Raw genomic sequence first — 20,264 nt, forward strand, 5'->3', positions numbered from 1 at the left:
TTCTCAAACATAGTTTGGACTAAAAAGGAAAAAAGCTAGGTAACATTCCTCGAACTTGAAAAAAAATACAACTTTTAGCTTCATCGATGTGTGTTTACTTAAATACTGAAAGTTTCCAAGAGTTACTGATAACTGAGGATAGTAGTTATTGTGAGTTAAAAGTGAGCACACAGAAACACCTAGATTGATGTTAAATTGTGACTCATTGTCAAGCATTTTTTAACCTAACCTCAACTCCTCTATACCAATTCACTGACTTTAGTTTCTTTTCAAGAATATGAAGTTTACTTTAATACTAAAATATACCTGGCCAAAAAAAAAGGCACCACCTGTATTTAACTAAGCAAATAGGTACGAGCCTCTCATTGGATAATTACTGCATGGATAATTACTGCATGGACGATTAGGGTTCAGCTGTCAACAAGTTATTTAACCCCAACTGGTGCAATGAGTTGCTTCTCATTTCTTAAACAACCATGTCGAAAGACACATCCTGTGGTCGTAGAAAAGATGTCAGTCTGTTTCAGAAGGGTCAAATCATTGGCATGCATCAAGCAGAGAAAACATCTAAGGAGATTGCAGAAACTACCAAAATTGGGTTAAGAACTGTCCAACGCATTATTAAAAACTGGAAGGATAGTGGGGACACATCGTCTTCGACGAAGAAATGTGGCCAGAAAATAATCCTGAATGATTGATCGGGCATCACTTAAACATTTGGTGAAATCAAATCAAAGAAAAACAACAGTAGAACTCCAGTTTATGTTTAATAGTGAAAGTAAGAGCATTTCCAGACACACATTGTGAAGGGAACTCAAGGGATTGGGACTGAACGCTGTGTAGCCCGGAAGAAGGTCATGAGGTCTGATGAGTCCAGATTTACCCTGTCCCAGAGTGATGGGTGCATCAGGGTAAGAAGAGAGGAGGGTGAAGCGATGCACCCATCTTGCCTAGTGCCTATTGCACCAGCCTGTGGGGGCAGTGCTATGATCTGGGGTTGCTGCAGTTGGTCAGGTCTGGGTTGAGCAACAGTATGTGTTCAAAGAATGAGGTCAGCTGACTACCTGAATATACTGACTGACCAGGTTATTCCATCAATGGACTCTTCCTTCCCTGATGGCGCGGGCATATTCCAAGATGAAAATGCCAGGATTCATCGGGCTCGAACTGTGAAAGAGTGGAGCATGAGACATCATTCTCACACATGGATTGGCCACCAGAGTCCAGACCTTAACCCCATTGAGAATCTTTGGGATGTGCTGGAAAAGGCTTTGTGCAGCAGTCAGACTCTACCATCATTAATGCAAGATTTTCCACGCCTGGTGGAAATAAATCTAGTGACATTGCAGAAGCTTATCGAAACAATGCCACATCGAATGTTTGCCATAATCAAAGCTAAAGATAGTCGAACGAAATATTAGTGTGTGACCTTTTCTTTTTTTGCCAGGCAGTGTATATTGTCAGAGTCGGGAGTTTTCATGTATTGTTTTTGCCTGCTGCTAACACTTTCTCACCACTAGATGCTGCCAAGATCCCTTGGTGCTGACGGTAGCAGGTGTTCCTCATCTTCACTCATCTGGAGGAGTATAAGAAGGTGGAGCTGTCAGCACTCCAGTGCCTCAGTGTTTGCCTTTGTGGTGACTTCCAAGTCCAAGCCTTAAAGCTCCTGCAACCTTCAGCATTGGCTCAAAGTCTCAGCCTTGGATCCTGCCTCAGTCAGAGATTTTAATCCTTCAAGAAACTTACCTGGCTCAATTACTAGCTAACAGCTCAAGCCTACCTCCTTCAGTAAGCGAACCCTGCTCACCCTCTAATACCTTCACATGCAGCTTCTGGAAACCTCACCAAGTAACACACATAAAAATCAAACTGTCAAGACCTCACCTGAACTTTCCCTTGAGAATTCACTTCCTCCTTGGACTGACTCGCAGACTCAGCAGCTGCATTAGCGTTCTCCCAGGCTCCACATCATTCTTCCTCAACCAAGCTCAACCCCAGCTCCAGTAAGCTAATTTAAATCATTCTGCTACTGTCTTCATCCGTTCCTCTGAGTAACGTACTCCCTTCATCTCTCCTGGACAATTTGGTGTTTCCAGTTCTGGTTCCTGTTCCACTATTCATCCCTGTAAAAATAAACCTTTTTAAACTTTTCTCCTGCCTCCTGAGTTACTCTCTGCATGTGGGTCAAAACCACTAAGAAAACAATGACATATATGTAGCATAAATAATATAGTTTTGAAAATTGAGAAAAAATATGAGTCAAGTAATGATATGTAGCAAACAAACAGGAAAACTGTCCACAATAAAAAAAAATAACACTATAAATCACAATACAGAAAACATATACATGCACACGCAGATGCTGCAGCTAACCCAGGCCAGTGGAGAGCAAGGCCAGTCCATGCACACTAAGTCCAAGGAGCAGTAGGAGAATCCCATCAGTGTGTTCTGTCTCCATCCAGAGCTGCTCAGCGTCTCTGCTCAGCGTTACACTGATAGAGCTGAGAAGCTGTTCTGCCTGCTGGAAGACCTGGTTGTCCAGCACCGCGGTAGGAAGGGACTGGAGGGACAGATTCCCACTGCTCTCCTTTAACCTGCACATCTGTTGAAATAACAGCAGGTACAGTAAGTGAAAATAAACAGGATTGTTTCAATATTCTGTTGAGTTGGAAGATAGACCCAGTCAAGGTTAGTTGAGGTGAGGAGGAGGACTGCAGGAAGTTATACATGTTCATCAGAGTGCTGTAAATGTAATAGGGAGATTTTATTACCTCTAGACAAAAGCAACACCCACTTACTCCTAACAGACTCCTGGATGTGTTTAATAAATTAATATTTTATTGCTGCAGAATTTTTTCACACTAAAATGGAGAAAAAAACATTCATTTAAATACATTAATTCAGTGGAAAACATACAAATGAAATGATATAGCACACAACAAAGAGTTCAGGTGGCCGGCCCGGAGGCAGTCCCCAACAGACCCAGAGTTCAGGCGGGCGGCAACAACGGAGCAGGCGATCTGCAGGTCGGCGACACAGGAGCAGGTGATCAGGAGGCCGGCGACGAAGGGGCTGGCTGTCAGGCGGCCCCTTTGTCAGAGGCACGGTGCGGAAACTGCAGGAACCCAGGCGAGCGGCGCAGAGACCGCTGGGATCTTCGGCGACGTTGTGGAGATCTGCGGCGGAGCCGCCGAGGCACAGCAGGCGGAGAAGGTGCGTCCTCGCACCCCTCAGGGACAGGAACAGGAAGTGGAGATAGCTCGCCCACGAACTCCTCCAGAACGGGAACCAGGGATGCAGGGAGTTTGTCCTCGGATCCCTCCAGGACAGGCCCGGGAACAGGAGCAGGAAGTGGAGGCAGTCCATCCACGAGCCCCTCACAGACAGAAACAGAGTGTGAGGGCGGCTCGGCTTGGGACCCCACCGGAACAGAATAGGAACAGGATCGGGGTGTGGAGGCGGTTCATCCATGAATCCCTCCGGAATAGGACCAGGAACATGATTTGGAGTCAGGGGCAGCGGCGATGGCTGATCAGGAGCTAAACCATGAGCCGGAAAGCCGCCTACAGCTTCAGTGGAGAGGCGAGCGGAAGAGGGGGCAGGAGGCCTCCTCATTGAACCGGCGATTTCACCCAGGGCCCTTTGTCGCTCGGCCTCTATAGTGTGGTGAATCGGAGGATCTGGAAAAAAAAAATCTTTCCATGCCTCGAGCCAGTCTTGGAGGCTCTCAGCTATATCCAACCTCCTCCATGGGGAGCTGGGAGAGGTCACAAGGTGGGATAACACCTGTACTAGGACTTTACCTCTTTTGAACTCCCTCTCCATTCCTTCTGCTTGGTCCCGTTGGCTGGTTCCTTCTGTCATAATGAGGGTTTTTGTTGGACCAATAAGCGGTGAAGAACTCCTGAAGCACGAGGTTTGCAGGTAAGATGAGTCTTTAATGTTCATGACAAGAACAGACAGGGTAGCAAACACGCTCAAGGAAACACACATACACACAAGGAACCAGCGGGGAACAAAAGAGAAAAATGGGCTTAAATAGAAAACTGAACAGCAGGGAGAACCAATGACAAACGTGACCAGACAATCAGGGGAAAACACAGAACAGGTGTGGGTTTGGGGAGCATGCTTCTATGGTATGTATTTATTAATTTAGAATTATTTATTTAGAAATGTTTGTGACTAGACCAGGTAATTTAACAAAAACACAAGCAGGTATGACAGGGGTGAGCTAAAGAGAAGAGAGCATAAGAGAGGAACCAGGACTATGTATGATCTACAAAGATTGTGCAAAGATTACGCTCTCTCCATGCTCTAGCCAAGAGTAATGTTATAGGAGCAGATTAAATGTACTCATGCAAATAAGTGTAAAGGCTGCTGTAAATGGATTAGATTCAAAGCAGAAGTAATCTGTGTTCATATAGTATTTTAAAGAAACCAAAACACTTGTGTGTAAATAAGTACATATTTAAGGAAAAAAAGGTTAACCAACCAGCACATCAAAGGCTGCCAGAAAATTGGGTTGGCTGTTGCTCAAAATGTTAAGTGTGTCATCGGGCAGCTCTAGAAACAAAAACATGTTAGAGAGTAAGACATAAATAAAGGCAGCACTTTCTTATTTCAAACTTCAAATGTTTTTGTGTCTAGAGGTTTCTCTCACCTTCCATGGCACTGACCAGCAGGTAAGCTGAGTCTAGGTGTGAAGGGACGTCACTCGGGCCGCCTTCGGAGACACGGCAGGATTCCATGAGATCCACGGTGGTAGAATTCCTAGGAATTGCCTCCTTCTCATCCATAATGGGGGTTTGCATTGCTTCACAGTCGCACACCCTCTCCAGCTAATGTAAAGAAAAGCTCAATTTAAAAAAAATAATTGAGTGTCACTTATTCCACAATTATTTTGGTGTGTCTTTAGGAAACAATCAAAAGTCCACAGTTGTGATGTTTATTGAAGTTTTTTAGGTTAGTGTGACCCTCACCACAATCTGTAGGTAGGACAGAGTAGGTCTGTCCCTCAGAGCTTCTTGGAGCTTCTCGATCAAGTCACATCGAGAAGACTGGGGGAGGTCTGCCAGAGGAGAAAGGTCCATCTCTAGCCATCCTGCAAAATGCCAGACTGTTTTATCTTTTTTATCACCATAACTGAAATTTAGAGAAGCATTTTTTTTAAGCTTAAGCTGAGCTTTTGTGTAGTGAACATGTCAACAAATCTACATTACTCCCTAGACCCATAAAAAGAATCCACATGTGCTTTCAAAGAAAGGGAACCTTTGTCTTTGTCAATATTTCAGCAGTGTGTTTCACTTCCTCATGTGAACTGCTTTACTATTTCCCATGAGTGAGAAATAGTAAATTACCATTGTGAAAAACAGTGATGGGTGCATCTTCCCGAGCCCTGTGCCTGTTGCAGTTGCCATCCACCGAATCATCAAATGGGATGGAGTCGCTTTCAAAACCTCCGATAGTGCCGGGTTGCAGGCAAATATCTGAAAATAAGGCCCACAACAAGGAACCCAAGTTTATCAGGAGGATGGTGAGAAAAATAATCTCCTAAACTTGAACCAATATGTTTCCCCCGGTGGGGACCTGTACCAATTAAAGATTCTGTTTTGTCTTTGTTTAATTCTTTAGTTCTTTTTAACATTAAACTTATTTTACATATTTTAAAACACTGATAAAAACAATACTACTATTAGTTCCATCAGTGCAACTCCTTCATGTTAACTTTGGAGGAGCTGAATCAATTCAGAGAAATAATAGAATAACTAAAAAATACTCATTCCCACCGCAGCAGCTGAACCTATGCATAGATACGAGATTTTTGTTCCAGCTTTATTTACAGAAGGTTTTGTTTTGCTGATATCACCCATAAAAGATAACTTTGAACGAAACAGGGTAGTTGTCAACGCAAAGACAGCAGAAAGTCAAGGAAATCCCCTAAATATCTAAGATAACTTAAAACATAGCAGTGTTTCTGGCTATTAAGCAGAGAAGAGATGTTACAAGTCTCACTTACCTAGTTTAAATTTTTTTGGTTGAAAGCCACACATTCACACCCTCACCATAGTGTCCATTCTTTTTAATCACCAGCTCCAGTATGCTGTATGCGATCACTGTACCAGAGGGGATCTCCAAGGAAACATCGCTGTCTGCCTCAGTGTTGTTGATGTCCTTTCCATACACCTAAAAACACACCTTTAACACATAGGTGTAATAAATGATTTAAATATGAAAATGGCATGGCTGACCTTCATGGAGCTCCCAAGCAGGCCCAGCAACCTCAGTACTCCCTGAAAGGTGCACTGCTGCTTTTTTGTCAGGGTGACGTAGCACGAGTTGGTGGTGAGGATCCGCTCCTTCACCACTGTCAGCACTTCAGAGTGCTTCTTCAGCTGCTGCACCAGGACATGCTGCATGTCCATTAACCTGAAGAAGACAAAATCTGGTAAATCAATGTTGTTTTGAATTTTACATCCAGACATCTTCCTTGGACTCACAGTGAAGTGACAACGGTATGAAAGAGACTGAAAACCTGCTGCTGGAGTCCTTCAACAGCTTTTTTACATCCAGCTCCTCTTTCATCAGCTTCCCAAAAAACGACTCCAGCTTGGACGACCCCAGTCCCTCCACACTGACGTTGATGGGACCAGCTTCGGTGTCCAGCTTCCCGGAGTGCTTGTCACTGAACGTTCCTTTGTAGGTCAGGAATGCTGTCTTGGACACTCCTGGGAAAAAATAGAGTCCTACCAAATGAATGTATGTGTGCCAAGAATACTTCATGCACTAATGTCTGTAATTAAAAAAACAATAAAAAATTTTCATGAAATACTTCTGTGCCTCTTGAGGAGGTTAAGTCTTTAGTTTTTGTTATGCAGTTGCAATTTTGCCTTGGTTTATATCCAACCCTTTCTGATTCCCTTAGATAAAAACCAGCACAACCAACTGCCTCCAGAAGCTACCTACTTTTTAAATAGAGTCCACCTGTGTGTAATGCTGTAACACAACGTTAAAGATGCATGTCACAGTGTCACCAGGTCCGTCCTGGATTTAAGATCTCAGAAGAAGATGTAAATAGGCTCTTTCAGTGTCAGAAGACCAGAAAAGCTCCAGGACCTGACAATGTCTCCTCCTCATGCCTGAGAGCCTGCACTGACCACCTGGCCTCCGTCTTTACTCAGATCTTCAACAAGTCTCTGGAGGTGTGTGAGGTTCTCTTGTGCTTTAAACGCTCCACCATCATCCTCGTCCCCAAGAAACGCACCATTACAAGATTTAAAGACTGGTGTTTAGCATCTGAAGGACATCCCAGGCCTACAGTTGGACCGCCTGCAATTTGCTTAAAGCACAAACTGGAAAGAACCTGCAGTCAATTTGGGACTACATTTCATCCTGCACCACCTCAACTACTCATGGACGTACGGCAGGATCCTGTCAGAACCACTTAGAGCCTAACCCGCTCACAACAGTGGAGATGGAGATGGTGGACTTTCAGAACACCTCCCACACTGCCTCTCATCACCATCCTCAACAACATTGTATCTGCTGTGGATCATTTCCGGTTCCTAGGAACCACCATTTCTCGAGACCTGTGTTGGTCCTCAAACATAGACACTGTTTGGAAGAAGGCCCAGCAGAGACTGTACCTCCCATGACAACTCAAGAAGAACTACCCTCCACAGGCGCTGCTGGTCATTTTCAGTCTGTCCTGTGTTCGTCCATCACCTTGTGGTTTGGCACATCCACAAAACAGGACAGGTCCAGCCTACAAAGAACAATTAGGTCTGCAGAGAGGATCATCAGGGCTGACCTTCCCTCCATCCAGGACTTGTACAAGTGAAGGGTCAGGAAAAAAGCAGCTAAACCCTCTGAAGACCCCAGACATCCTGGACACAAACTGATTATCGACTATTACCTCCAGGTCAGCACTACAGAGCAATATTTGCAAAAGCCAGCCACTATAGAGACAGTTTATTTCCATAGGCTGTCTCTGTGATTAACACTTAACAGTCAGAGTTCCCAGATCGATACCATGTCATAATTGATTGTTTTCTCTACTTCTGTTGCTCTTATTTCAGTTTATTAGAATTAGAATTCATTCATTCTTGTTTAGATTCTGTTCTTCAATTTCTGCGTTAAATGTTTTTGTTTGTAATTTTCTTGTAGATCTGGTTCCTCCCTGTTTATGTTCTCAAGTTAATTCTATTGTTCACATGTTTCTATTTATGTAGATGTTTTGTTATTCCCCTGGATACCCTGCACATCTGTGTCAATTAGCCTCCCTCCTTCAGTTGCCTGCATATTCTCTCCTACCAGCTGCTCCTGATTTCCCTCTGATTAGCTCCCCTTGGACATTGGTCTATTCTCCATTCTACCTCAGTATTTATTCTCTCTGGTTTCCTTGCTCTCCACTGGTTCCTTCTGGCAAGCTCCTGCATGTCTGATACCCTGCCGCTGTTCTTCTGCCTCACTGTAAGTTGACTAGTACCACCATAAAATATTCTACTCATCATCCGGCTCCCGAACTCTTGTCTGCACTTTGGTCCAACAAAACCCCTGCGTACTATTCATTGAGAACAAAGTAGAACCGACCAAAGTCAAATTCCTTTTTTGAATGCACAAACTTGGCGAATAAAGTTGATCATAATTCTTTCGATTCTAATTTAACACATAAATACAGCTGATCTGTGAAAGTTTTAAACGTTTGTTCGAGAACCTTATGTAGACTAAAGAACACATCCTACAGTTTAGGGATAAAGTTGCAGAAAAGTTTAAAGTGGAGTTTGGTCACGAAACAAAATTTCAAGCTTAGGACAGCTCATGAGGCACTGTTTATTTCACTGAATAAAAATGGAAAGAGTTTGGCACATTGAAAAAAAAACCTATAAAGACATAAAGGGTTGATGTGAGGACATTAATCATTGAAACAGCCAAGAGGCCCATGGTAACTCTGGAGGAGCTGCACACATCCACACCTCAAATAGCAGAATCTCTGCAGCTCCTCTAGAGTTATCAATGGCCCCTTTCCTGCTTGTGTAATTGATGCTCTTCTTGCCCGGCCTAGAGGCCCTAAAGATCCACTGGTCAGGAAGGAGACTGTCGACAGGACAACCGTTAGTTTTGCACACTACAAATCTGGCCTTCATGGAAAAGCGATAAAATCCATAATAAGTCCTGTTTGCAGTTTATCACAAACTGTTAGAGGCTACAATAGACTACGGTCTGGGGTAGCGGATCACTTTTAACCCTATGACGTTAGTGATTGTAATTTGACAAAATATGAAGAACTTCAAGATTTATCAATCATTTTGCAAAGCACTGATTGTTGCATCAGTGTCCAAGAAATCGTACACCAAATAAGCTCTTCTTCCTGCTGTCTCGATGTTTTACCCACAGCTTTCCTTAAGAAAGCTTTGCCCATAATAACATCTGATTTAACACAAATATTTGTCCAGGTGTTATTCCCCAGGCCCTGAAAACAGCAATTATCAAACCTCTATTGAAAAAGAGAAATTTGGACAAGCTGCTACTACAGAACTACAGGCCTATATCAAACCTCCCCTTCATCAGTAAGATTATTGAAAAAGCTGTGTTTCAACACTTAAACAACTTTCTAACAATGACCAACCGCTTCAATGTCTTCCAGTCAGGCTTCTATGCTCACCACAGTACAGCGACTGCTCTTGTCAAGGTGTTCAATGACATCCGTATAAATGCAGACTGTGGAAGAACCACAGTGCTGGTATTATTGGACCTTAGTGCAGCATTCGACACTGTTGATCACTCCATTTTATTAGAGCGCCTGGAAAACTGGATCGGCCTTTTTGGTACAGCACTCAACTGGTTTAAATCCTACTTGAAGGACAGGGACTTTTTTGTGTCAGTAGGTAACTTTACATCAGAGACCACAAAAATCACATGTGGCGTTCCCCAAGGGTCCAACTTAGGGCCCCTCCTATTTAATATCTACAAAATCCCCCTAACTCAGATTTTAATAAACAACAACGTAAATTATCATAACTATGCAGACGACACACAGCTATACGTTACGATGTCACCAGGTGACTATGAACCCATTCAAGCACTTGGTGAATGCTTAGAAGAAATCAATGCATGGATGTGCCAAAATTTTCTTCAGCTGAATCAAAACAAAACTGAAGTAATAATCTTTGGACCAAAGGAAGAGCGTTTAAAAGTTAGCACACAGCTTCAGTTAATACAGCTAGAAACCTGGGTGTAGTGATGGACTCAGACCTGAACCTTCAGAGGCACATAAAGACAGTAACAAGGTCAGCCTTCTATCACCTAAAGAACATCTTCAGGATTAAAGGACTAATGTCTCAGCAGAACCTTGAAAAACTAATTCATGCGTTCATCTTTAATAGAATTCATTACTGCAACGGTGTCTTCACAGGTCTGCCTAAAAAGTCGATCAGACAGCTGCAGTTGATCCGGAACGCTGCTGTCTGCGTCCTCAGTAGAACTAAGAAAGTGGAGCACATCACCTAGAGTCCCTACAATGGCTCCCTGTAGCTCAGAGAATAGACTTTAAAATACTTCTGTTAGTCTATAAATCACTGAATGGCTTAGCACCAAAATACATTACAGACTTGTTGTCAGTGTATCAACCACCCAGACCTCTCAGGTCTTCTGGCTCAAATCTACTCTGCATACCCAGAACCAGAACAAAACAGAGAGAGGCAGCTTTTAGTTCTTATGCTCCACTAATCTGGAATAAACTTCCAGAAAACTATAAAAGCGCCAAAACCTTAAGTTGCTTTAAATCAAGATAAAACACTTATTTGTTTAGAGTGGCCTTTGGATGTGTTATCTAAACATTATTAGTTAAGTTTACAGTCCAATTTTCCTTTCGTTTTCTTATCCATCATTCTGTTCTCTTTATTTTTTTAAATACCTCTGTTGTTTGATTTTCTGTATCATTGTAATGTTTTTCCTTATGTACAGCGCCTTGAATGCCTTGTTGCAGAAAAGCGTTACATAAATAAACTTGACTTGACTTGTTTAATAGGTTAAAAACATGTCAGCCGTACTGGTAATACAGAACAAGTGATTTCCTCCTTTTAATGTAACATTAGAAGCTTGTATAAAGATATGCACACCTACCGGGTCTGAGCACCTTGTCACCCTGCAAAAGATTGCCCAGGGTGAAATCGGTCGGCTGGTACTTGGGTCTCTGCCAGGCCCAGACGCGGTTGCGCTTGACGACGATTGCCATCGGGAGCAGTTTGTGGGAGTCATTTACTCGGGAAACGGGGATGAGGCTTCCTTCTGGGTCAATCTGACGGACGAAGTTGACAGTGGCCTTGGAAAACATGGCCTCAGCTAGAAAGGATTACAGAAAAGCTGAAAGAGCTTTTTTTTCCCTCTTTATTCTGGCTTCATTGTGGGCTGAAAGACCACATTCCTGAGATGATTTTTATTGGCAACCAAAACCTAGGATTGTGTATGCCCAGTTACCACTTCTGATAGGTTGTTTTGTGTAAATGTGGTTGTTTACAATGTAAACCCCCCAACCTCCACTGTTTGTAAGGTGACCTCATAGCAGAAAGGGAGTACCATGAATATTACCACATTGGTGTGACCATAAATTCATACTCATTACTCCTGTGGGGCTCTGACTACATGGATTTAATTTTTAAAGTGTTCAGGAGCAAACAGAGGATAATGAGCAACATTTTTGACTGTTGTGGACAGAAGAATGCATTAACTAAACAACAGATCGGACTAAGGAACAAACTCTTAACTCTTCTGGGTTTCACGTGTGTTGAGTCATCTGGGCAAAATTTTTTAAGAGTGGCTGTAGTGTCACTGCCAAACCTTTCCCTCTCCTCCCACTCAAAATCCAAAGGCTCAGATGTACAGTTTGTGAATATTTCATGTTGTCTTTGTTTAGAGTGATGTGAACCAAGAAGAACAGGGAGGAAACATAATTTCTCTTTATTCAGACACAATTGTTCATAACTGAGAGATTTAGATTTGAAGAAATCTTTTTATTCAGTCAGTCAGTCATTTTCTACTGCTTATTCCATAGTGGGTCGCAGGGGAGCTGGTGCCTATCTCCAGCAGTCTATGGGCGAGAGGCAGGGTACACCCTGGACAGGTCGCCAGTCCATCGCAGGGCAACACACAAACAACCACACACACTCGTTCATTCATACACCTAAGGGCAATTTAGAGACCAATTAACCTAACAGGCATGTCTTTGGACTGTGGGAGGAAGCCGGAGTACCCGGTGAGAACCCACGCATGCACAGGGAGAACATACAAACTCCATGCAGAAAGACCCCTGGCCGGGAATCAAATCCAGGACCTTCTTGCTGCAAGGCAACAGTGCTACCAACTGCGCCACCGTGCAGCCCATCTTTTTTGTTTCTTCTGACAGAAAATGATATTAACATTTTGGACAGGTCAAGCCAGAGTCCTGACATGGATCTGTGAAGGGACCTAAAGATTAGGGTGATAGCAAGGAGGTCTTCCAGCCTCAAAGATTTGGAACCCATCGCAAAGGGTGAATCGTCAGAAATTCAGATGGAAACATTTAAAAAGCAATCATAAGACGGATTTGATAGCTGCGATGTCAATAAAGCATTTTCCATTCATCATTAAGAAAGATGTCAGGGATTTTGGACACGCCATTTTCTGGTAAAATATCAATAAAATCACAAATTTTTCAAAAATTATTATTGGTGATCGTGCAGTATGGTAACCAATATTACCCATGCCAAAAGCTGCCACTGTTAATAAACGTTTAGGAAAACTCTCCTTTTCCCACTTACTAAAGTAAGTACAGATAAAATGTCTAACTGTCCCCTACCAGCTGCGCTTTGGAGCCCCATGACTCATATTATAAAATTAAATCAAAGAATCCGAAGTATTTAAAGTGCCTGAAAAAGGCTGGAGAGAAAATAAGTCTTCCCAAAAACGTATTAATAGTTCAGAGCTAAATAGAGATGCTTACCTTTAAAACTGAAAAGGTTAGAGTTAGTTGTGTGATCAGAGCGCGTCCGGATGTCACTCTTCAATAAATGTGGACCAGAAACCTACTTCCGACAGCGGTTCCGATCCGAACTGATCAGAGCTGGACCAGTCCTGGTGTAAACAGTGGAGGAGGACGGCGTGTTTCAGTTTGCGACCGCCTACCCACTGGAAGTAAGTATGGTCATATGAATCCAGTAAGATGTTTGAGTCTGTGACTTGCTTTTCGATTTTTACTCTCCATCAGTAGATTTAGAAGGGAAAACGTTTAGTGGCCTGTTTAATGACTCTTGGATTCATTCGTGCCTTTCTGCCGGTTATGCTTTACCTAAATGTTGGTTATTGAGAGGTAACCTGAGCTGATTTCAATGCACCACATTTGTGCAGTTGAGTGAAGAGTGGGATCGCTTAATGTGCATCTTTCACATTCAGTGGCTCTTAAGAGTCTACACACCCCCTGTTCAAATCCCAGATTCGTTAACCTTAAAAAGTCGAGACTATGATAAATCATTTTAAATTCGTTTGTTTTTTTACCTTTAATGGAACCTATCCTGTGCAATTCAACTGCAAGACAAACATATCTGTTAGTGGGAACATTTACAAAATTAAAAGGGTGCAATAACCTAGTTGCATAAGTGTGCACACACCAAAAGTTTTCCAAAAAAGAAATTCCATAAATATGGAATGTCTCCAGATAGACAACTTTGCACAATAGCATCCTTCGGATAATTCAAAAAACCTCATACTCCCCACACAGAACTATATGTCGCTCTCATCTAACCAGAGGACCTGCTTTAACATGTTTGAATGTGTCCCACACATGGTAAGCAGCAAGCTTTAAACGGGACATCTTATGACTTTCTTATGCCGGTTTTCCTTAAAAGGCCAGATTTGGGGAGTACACAACAAATTAGATACATCTTGAAATGATTGCCCAACAAAGCAACAGGAAACATTTCAGGGTCTCTGTAAGACCACCAAGGACTGATCTCTCTTGAAGAGCTGCATTGCTCCCTCAAAAAAGCCAAAAACATTTTAAAAGGCCTTTCCCAACCTATTTCAACTATACCCATCAGGCAGGAAATGCAGGAGCATTCGAACAGCGACATTAGCAAATTTGAATCATGAACCTTTCACTAGCTTTAGGCTGTGACTCTTAGATTTTAAAATGGGAATCTTGGTCTGAGCTTGTCTTACAGATCTGTTTCCGCATTGGATTTCTAAAGAGGTAATTTCTACTTTGGTGCAACATTTTAATATCTTGTTCAGAGCCTTTTATAAGCATTTGAGGCACCTTGAAGGAAACGTCAATTTGTGTCAGCCATTGCAGTTTTAAATGTGCTCCTCATTCATGGGGGCGTCCCACAGGGCTCATTTCTTGGGCCTCTGCTTTTTTCCATTGTATCTGCTTCCCATGGAGACTGCACAGTGGCACGGTTGTTGACAGTGCTGCCTCGCTGTAAGAAGCTCCTGGCCTGTGGTGTTTTTCCATGGAGTTTGCATGCTCTCCCTGTGCATGCGTATGTTCTCACGGGGTACCCTGGCTTCCTTCCACAGTCGAAAAACACAGCTGTAAGTTTGATTGATTACTGTGTAATGCATTTGTGTGCATAGTTGATTGTCCTGTTTCTCTGCGATGGACTACTTGCATGTATAGGGTGTACCCCTGCCTCCCGCCCAATGATCACGCTGGAGATAAGCTTGAGCCCCCCCGGACAAATATTCCCAAGCCAAGGTGTAAGGTGTGCCATTCTAATAGACTCCTACCAAAAAAAAAGACAAATGTTCCTAATTTTGTACCCTTCTTCCGACTCCTGCCTTTGTCCAATGAGATTTGTTCTTTGTAACCTCTCTCTGCAAGCTGCGGCTTTAGCTAAAGGATGCCAGTTGACCCCATCAGAAGAGCTACACTTTATTTCAGATTATTCAGATTCTCGTACTCGTCGTCTTCCGCTTTATCCGGGACCGGTTCGCGGGGGCAGCGGACTCAGCAGACGTCCCTCTCCTCAGACACCTCTTCCAGCTCCTCCAGGGGGAGCCCAAGGCGTTCCCAGGCCAGCCGAGAGACATAGTCCCTCCAGCGTGTCCTGGGCCGTCCCCTGGGCCTCCTCCCGGTGGGACGTGCCTGGAACACCTCCCAAGGAAGGCGTCCAGGAGGCATCCGGTATAGATGCCCGAGCCACCTCAACTGGCTCCTCTCGATGTGGAGGAGCAGCGGCTCTACTCCGAGCCCCTCCCGGATGGCCGAGCTCCTCACCCTATCTCTAAGGGAGTGCTCGGCCACCCTACGGAGGAAGCTCATTTCAGCCGCTTGTATCCGGGATCTCGTTCTTTCGGTCATGACCCAAAGTTCATGGCCATAGGTGAGGGTAGGAACGTAGACCGACCAGTAAATCGAGAGCTTCGCTTTTCGGCTCAGCTCTCTCTTCACCACAATGGACCGGATTCTCTATAATTGATTTTCAGATGTGCACCAAAGAACACTGAACTCTGCAAATGATTTAAAGAGTTCAACAAAATATTCTTTAAGAGTGCACAGATTTTTGCAACCAGGTTATTGGACCTTTTTTTTTTTATTCCATTTTTCTTTCCAACATAATTATTCTTCAGATGAATAACACAGGACAAATATCACATTCAAGGTGGAAAGAGGTCTGAAACTATTTATTTTGGTCTCATTTTGCACGTGACAGAAATCTGGATTTCTTATATGGGTGTGTAGACTTTCTTATATCCAGTGTGGCTATTGTCTATTACTACTTTTTATTTCAGTGTTGTATTGTCTTTGTGTGTGAAGAGGACAGTGAAGAAATATTGTGCCTCTGTATCAACCTTGAATGAATAGGATGTGTTTACGTTCAGGAAGCACAAAAAAATAGAAAAATATTTACAGTTCAAACTGTGGAATCAAGGTCAAAATTGACTTTAGTGAAGGCTTGACAGAAAACATAGGGACGCAGATGTTCTCTGTGTGGTTTTAGCAACCTTCCTGTAAAAGATGCAAAGACTTTTTACCAAAACCTAAACTAATAATAATATTTTTAAAATGATCTACCAAATTGCAAAATGAAATTGGTCTCTTAACCTTAAAATAAGCAACTGTATCCTCAAGCCGTATTACAAGACTAACTTAAACCATGCAATGAAAAATAAAAAAAGCACAACATTGTGTAGGTCTATCAGATAAAAAAAACCAACAAAATACATTGAATTTTGTGGATGTAATGGCATAAGACAGAATGTTTTAGCAGTGGTTGGACGTTGTTGTAGCAGCAGCTGAAAGCAGCATAATGTGTGAGCCAAAATAAATGTCAAGGCAAGTACAGGAAGTGCAATTCAGTAAAAAGCCCTCAGACCTGCGGCATGGGGTCATCTATGGGCCGAAATATCCACAACCATGGCATCGTAACGCTGCACTACGACGTAGGCAAAAGTTAGCCCCACAAACAAGTCTATACAGGGACTATGTGTAAGGAAATTCTTTCAACCATTGTAAAATTTATTACATACTTTTAAAAGGAAGTATCTGTGCTATTTCCTTATGAGAAAATGGTATCCAGTCTTGCTACAGACATGAATGATTATAACAAGGCAGCATACTAAAAAGGCATTACTTCCTTTTTAAGATTTAAAAAACTCTCTAATCAGCTCTTTGCCGAAGTCATCAGAAAGTCCTTGTGTCATGACTTTGACACAGTATAAGAACACTGAAGTGGGACACGACCCCCTGCAGGAGTTCCTTATTCCGCTCATCATCCTGATGGCTGTCAGTCTCTGAATAAAGGTATTTTTTTGTATAACTGCTCCAGCAGTTCTTTGAGTGCGGCACTACAGTAAAAGGCACTTTGATAAATGGTGAAAAGCAGTAAAACACACTGATATGCACCTTAAGTCTACACTGACTGTGTGTATATTACAGATAGAAGCAGTAAAATTTACACAAACAGCAACAAAATGTACAACAGGCCACACCAAAAGAGGAAGCAGGAGGTCCATATGAATTTGGACCACAGTGACACAGAGCAGTTCATGTTGATCAGGTCAGGGATCCTGATTGCTGATCTTCTGGTTTTATATTTCTGACAGTTCAGATAAGTTGGAGGGGATGGATATAGTTCGAACCCACAGGTCACCATAACACAGGAAAGTCCATTTTGCCAAAGCCGGGGTCTCTGCGCAGCTCCCAGTACGTGTTGTTGCTCACCCATGTGTCATCCTTGGACTTCCTGCTCAAACAAAACACAAACAAAATAATATATCCTTAATGGAGAATGGATCCTAAAAAAATTCTTCAACATGATGAATTATACTTTGTTTCGATGAATCCAGAATTAATTTTAATAATTCATACTTCTAACAATTATAAACTCATATCGGCCTCTGCTGAAGATTCGTCCTGCTCCTGCTTCATCATCAGTAAGTCTGATGCTTGTAGTTTTTCTCTGACAATCTGACCATACATGCTGCACTCAAATTATCACATGAAAAGCCTTCAACTTCCTTTAGTCTCCTGGCAACCAGCACAGGTGAGCCATGGTGCCCTCATGTCCACTGGGGAGAGCGGCCAATACGATTACAATGTAAATGGGACCAGAAAGCTGCTGGGAGTAGATCTTCTTGCCTCACTTGTTTCATAGTTATTGTAGACAGTTACGGTTCTATCAACCATTTTCTTACCACTGTCACCATTTTTGGCACAAATTCCAAAACAATCCCACAAGGCAGGTTGAAATGATGCTGTTTCTGACACATCCTGTCATTCTCTTCCTGCTTTTTCATTACTGCTTGCTGACCTGACTTTGTGCACTTCAACCCATCGCTAGATCACTGGTAAAAGGATTTTCTGTGCATACTCTGAACCTAATCGTACACACACATGCCAAACCACCGGTCCATCCTTGGTTGCATCAGACCAGGTAGAAATAAAGCATGTAACAACTGCATTAGACCAGACAAAACCTGCATGTAGAAAAACAAGCAAACAGCAGCTTACTTGAAAAACCGTGGCTGATGGGTCATGTTGTTGTCCTGCAGGACTCTCCTCCTCTCCCTCTGGAGCTGCTCTAGCCTCTGTTTCTGCTCTTCAGCTCCGTCTATGTTCCCCTCCTCCAGCAGCCTGACGAGTGTAAAGAGTGAGCTGAGAATGAGAAATACTTATCATCATAGCTTTTAACATCTATTACATATTTTTCCATGCTGTAAGAAAACTATTTATAGGAAGTAGTTTTCACTAAAGTGAAATTGTTTTAAATAGAGGAGAGGTGCATAACCTCAACACATCTTTACACAAGGTTCTTACATATTTACATGTCTGCATTCCCTACTTTTCCAGACTCAAGAAACAGATGGATGATAGTCAGAAAAATGGATGGTCAGTAACCATGATTGGATGGATGGATAAATTATTTTCCTATCCTCTATTCCTCTCTTCCCATAGTTATCCAGACGTTGATATAAATCGTCTCAAAATCTGCCAACCAATGGCAGCTTTAAATCCGTTCAGTCACAGACACGTTGATAACTATCTAGGATAGACCTAAAAATACAAATGAAAAGAGTGTGAACCTCTGGTCCGGCCTAAAACGTGTGTCTGTGGGGGGCAGCATTGTTCTTAAGGAGGAGTCCAGCTCGTTCAACTCCACTGCAAACTGGGTGAAACCATAGTACTGCTCCTGCTCCACTGGCATGGGATCTACAGATGAACATGTGATATATTAACTCTTAAAGAACCATGATGATTGACGATTTGCTGGCATTGTTTTACTCACTCGCGCGCCAAATGCACGTGGCAGAAGGAGGGTCTCCTTGAAACACTGATTCGTGCCATTTTCCGAAAATGGTGTGCATTGCTTTTCCGTTTGAATCTGTAACCACGCCCTGTATCTCGTTCACTGTGGAGCTCCATGATTTTGCCTGCGGGGAAAAATACGTTGTATAAAGAGCAGAAGAAAGATCCAATTTTCACTTTACCCTTATAGTTAAACTTAGAAATATGATCGAAAGGTTTATTTATTTAGTAATTAAATTCCAAAATTAAAACTTATCCTGATTCATTACAAACAGCCATCATTATACAATGAACAGCAATGAAAGCTTGAAATGCATCACTTTGTTTCCAATAAAACCTTAAAATCCTTTATAATATATAACAATCACTATTTGAACTGAATTACTGAAACAAGTAAAACTTTCAATGACATTCTCTAATTTACTGAGACGCCTTTATGGTTTGTCTATTTGGCAGAAAACAAATTGAGCTCGTCTTTATTTTCCTAACCATAGTTCCTCCACTAGGTGGCATCGTTGGCTTTGAAAGTACAGCAGATGAAGCAGAACGCTGATTATTGAACAGGATTTGTTTCTACAGTACTGCACACTAATAAAACATCACAAGAATCATTAATTTGAAGCTTGAACAGAGATTCACTACAACAAACAGACACTCGTCTGTATTTCCTCACCTTGATAAATGTTACTTTACACTGACAGACGTCACTGTTCACGTTTTTGATGGCCATCTCTCCGTAGTGTTCGATCCAGCGTTGGCCGCTAAGGATGTTGTGGATGCAGGAGGTCACTTTGTTCCATTCGTAGTGGTCCCCAAACCTGGAGAACAATACATGCAGACAATCCCCTTTATTGTGTCAAAATGACATGCTCTGTTATGCACAGTGATACAGACACTGGGATTAAACAGACACACGCCGGCGCACACACAGGATAAAAAAGGAGAGGACCTACACAGGTAGTGTGACATGTGTGGTTCCCATGGGAACTATTTCCATGGACTTTCCCCAGAATTTATTTTTCCATCGCACATCTAAAACGGAAAGCACAATTCAACAGGTGAGAGGATGTGACCGTAGAAAGTGCATTATCCTCATTTAAATCATAAAAGTGTTAGTCTGACCTATTCTCACACTAGCTCCTTTGTATGCTGGTCTATTGTTCATGTACATGAATAAACACAAATATAGCATCTCTTCCTTTTGCTGTCATTGGTGGCTAAAAACTGTTGTGTCAGAACTATCAGGAAAGATCAAGGGACCTAATGAGTTCAAATTCATTTCTAAGCAAGTTTTCAACAAAAGTATAAGCATAAAACATGCCGGAGCACGAAAGAGATGAGGCATGACAGCGCTGATCCACTCAGAAAAGGAAATTAATTATTCCAAACATGCTCTCACCTTGCCAAAAGCAGAAGTTCCTTGAATCTGAGTGACACGCAGAGACGGGTGGATGATGACTCACCTAAGAGAGGAAGGGATGAA

The 20,264-nt window shown here is 42.5% G+C and overlaps 2 protein-coding genes across 2 annotated transcripts in view; both read right to left on the reverse strand.

Moving 5' to 3' along the window:
* Positions 1-754: 754 nt before the first annotated feature.
* On the reverse strand, positions 755-13,355 carry LOC124878949 (gasdermin-E-like). The gene is made up of 10 exons (XM_047383155.1): positions 12,977-13,355; positions 11,122-11,340; positions 6,533-6,725; positions 6,249-6,426; positions 6,063-6,183; positions 5,358-5,486; positions 4,980-5,101; positions 4,661-4,838; positions 4,493-4,563; positions 755-2,602 (listed from the first exon to the last, which is right to left on the reverse strand). The coding sequence occupies exons 2-10, from the start codon at positions 11,330-11,332 to the stop codon at positions 2,369-2,371; spliced, it is 1,437 nt and encodes a 478-aa protein (XP_047239111.1). The 5' UTR covers positions 11,333-11,340; positions 12,977-13,355; the 3' UTR covers positions 755-2,368.
* A 2,274-nt stretch (positions 13,356-15,629) lies between these two features.
* LOC124879820 (oxysterol-binding protein-related protein 3-like) overlaps positions 15,630-20,264 on the reverse strand; it is a 29,331-nt gene continuing 24,696 nt past the window's right edge. Inside the window, exons 16-22 of the mRNA XM_047384572.1 lie at positions 20,181-20,244; positions 19,735-19,813; positions 19,455-19,599; positions 18,762-18,906; positions 18,559-18,685; positions 17,987-18,109; positions 15,630-17,219 (exon numbers count right to left, since the gene is read on the reverse strand). Of these exons, the coding sequence (XP_047240528.1) occupies positions 17,123-17,219; positions 17,987-18,109; positions 18,559-18,685; positions 18,762-18,906; positions 19,455-19,599; positions 19,735-19,813; positions 20,181-20,244 (780 nt within the window). The 3' untranslated portion in view covers positions 15,630-17,122. The remainder of the gene's footprint in view (positions 17,220-17,986; positions 18,110-18,558; positions 18,686-18,761; positions 18,907-19,454; positions 19,600-19,734; positions 19,814-20,180; positions 20,245-20,264) is intronic.

Source organism: Girardinichthys multiradiatus, chromosome 13 (genome assembly GCF_021462225.1).
Source record: "Girardinichthys multiradiatus isolate DD_20200921_A chromosome 13, DD_fGirMul_XY1, whole genome shotgun sequence".
In the NCBI taxonomy this organism is placed as follows: Eukaryota; Metazoa; Chordata; class Actinopteri; order Cyprinodontiformes; family Goodeidae; genus Girardinichthys; species Girardinichthys multiradiatus.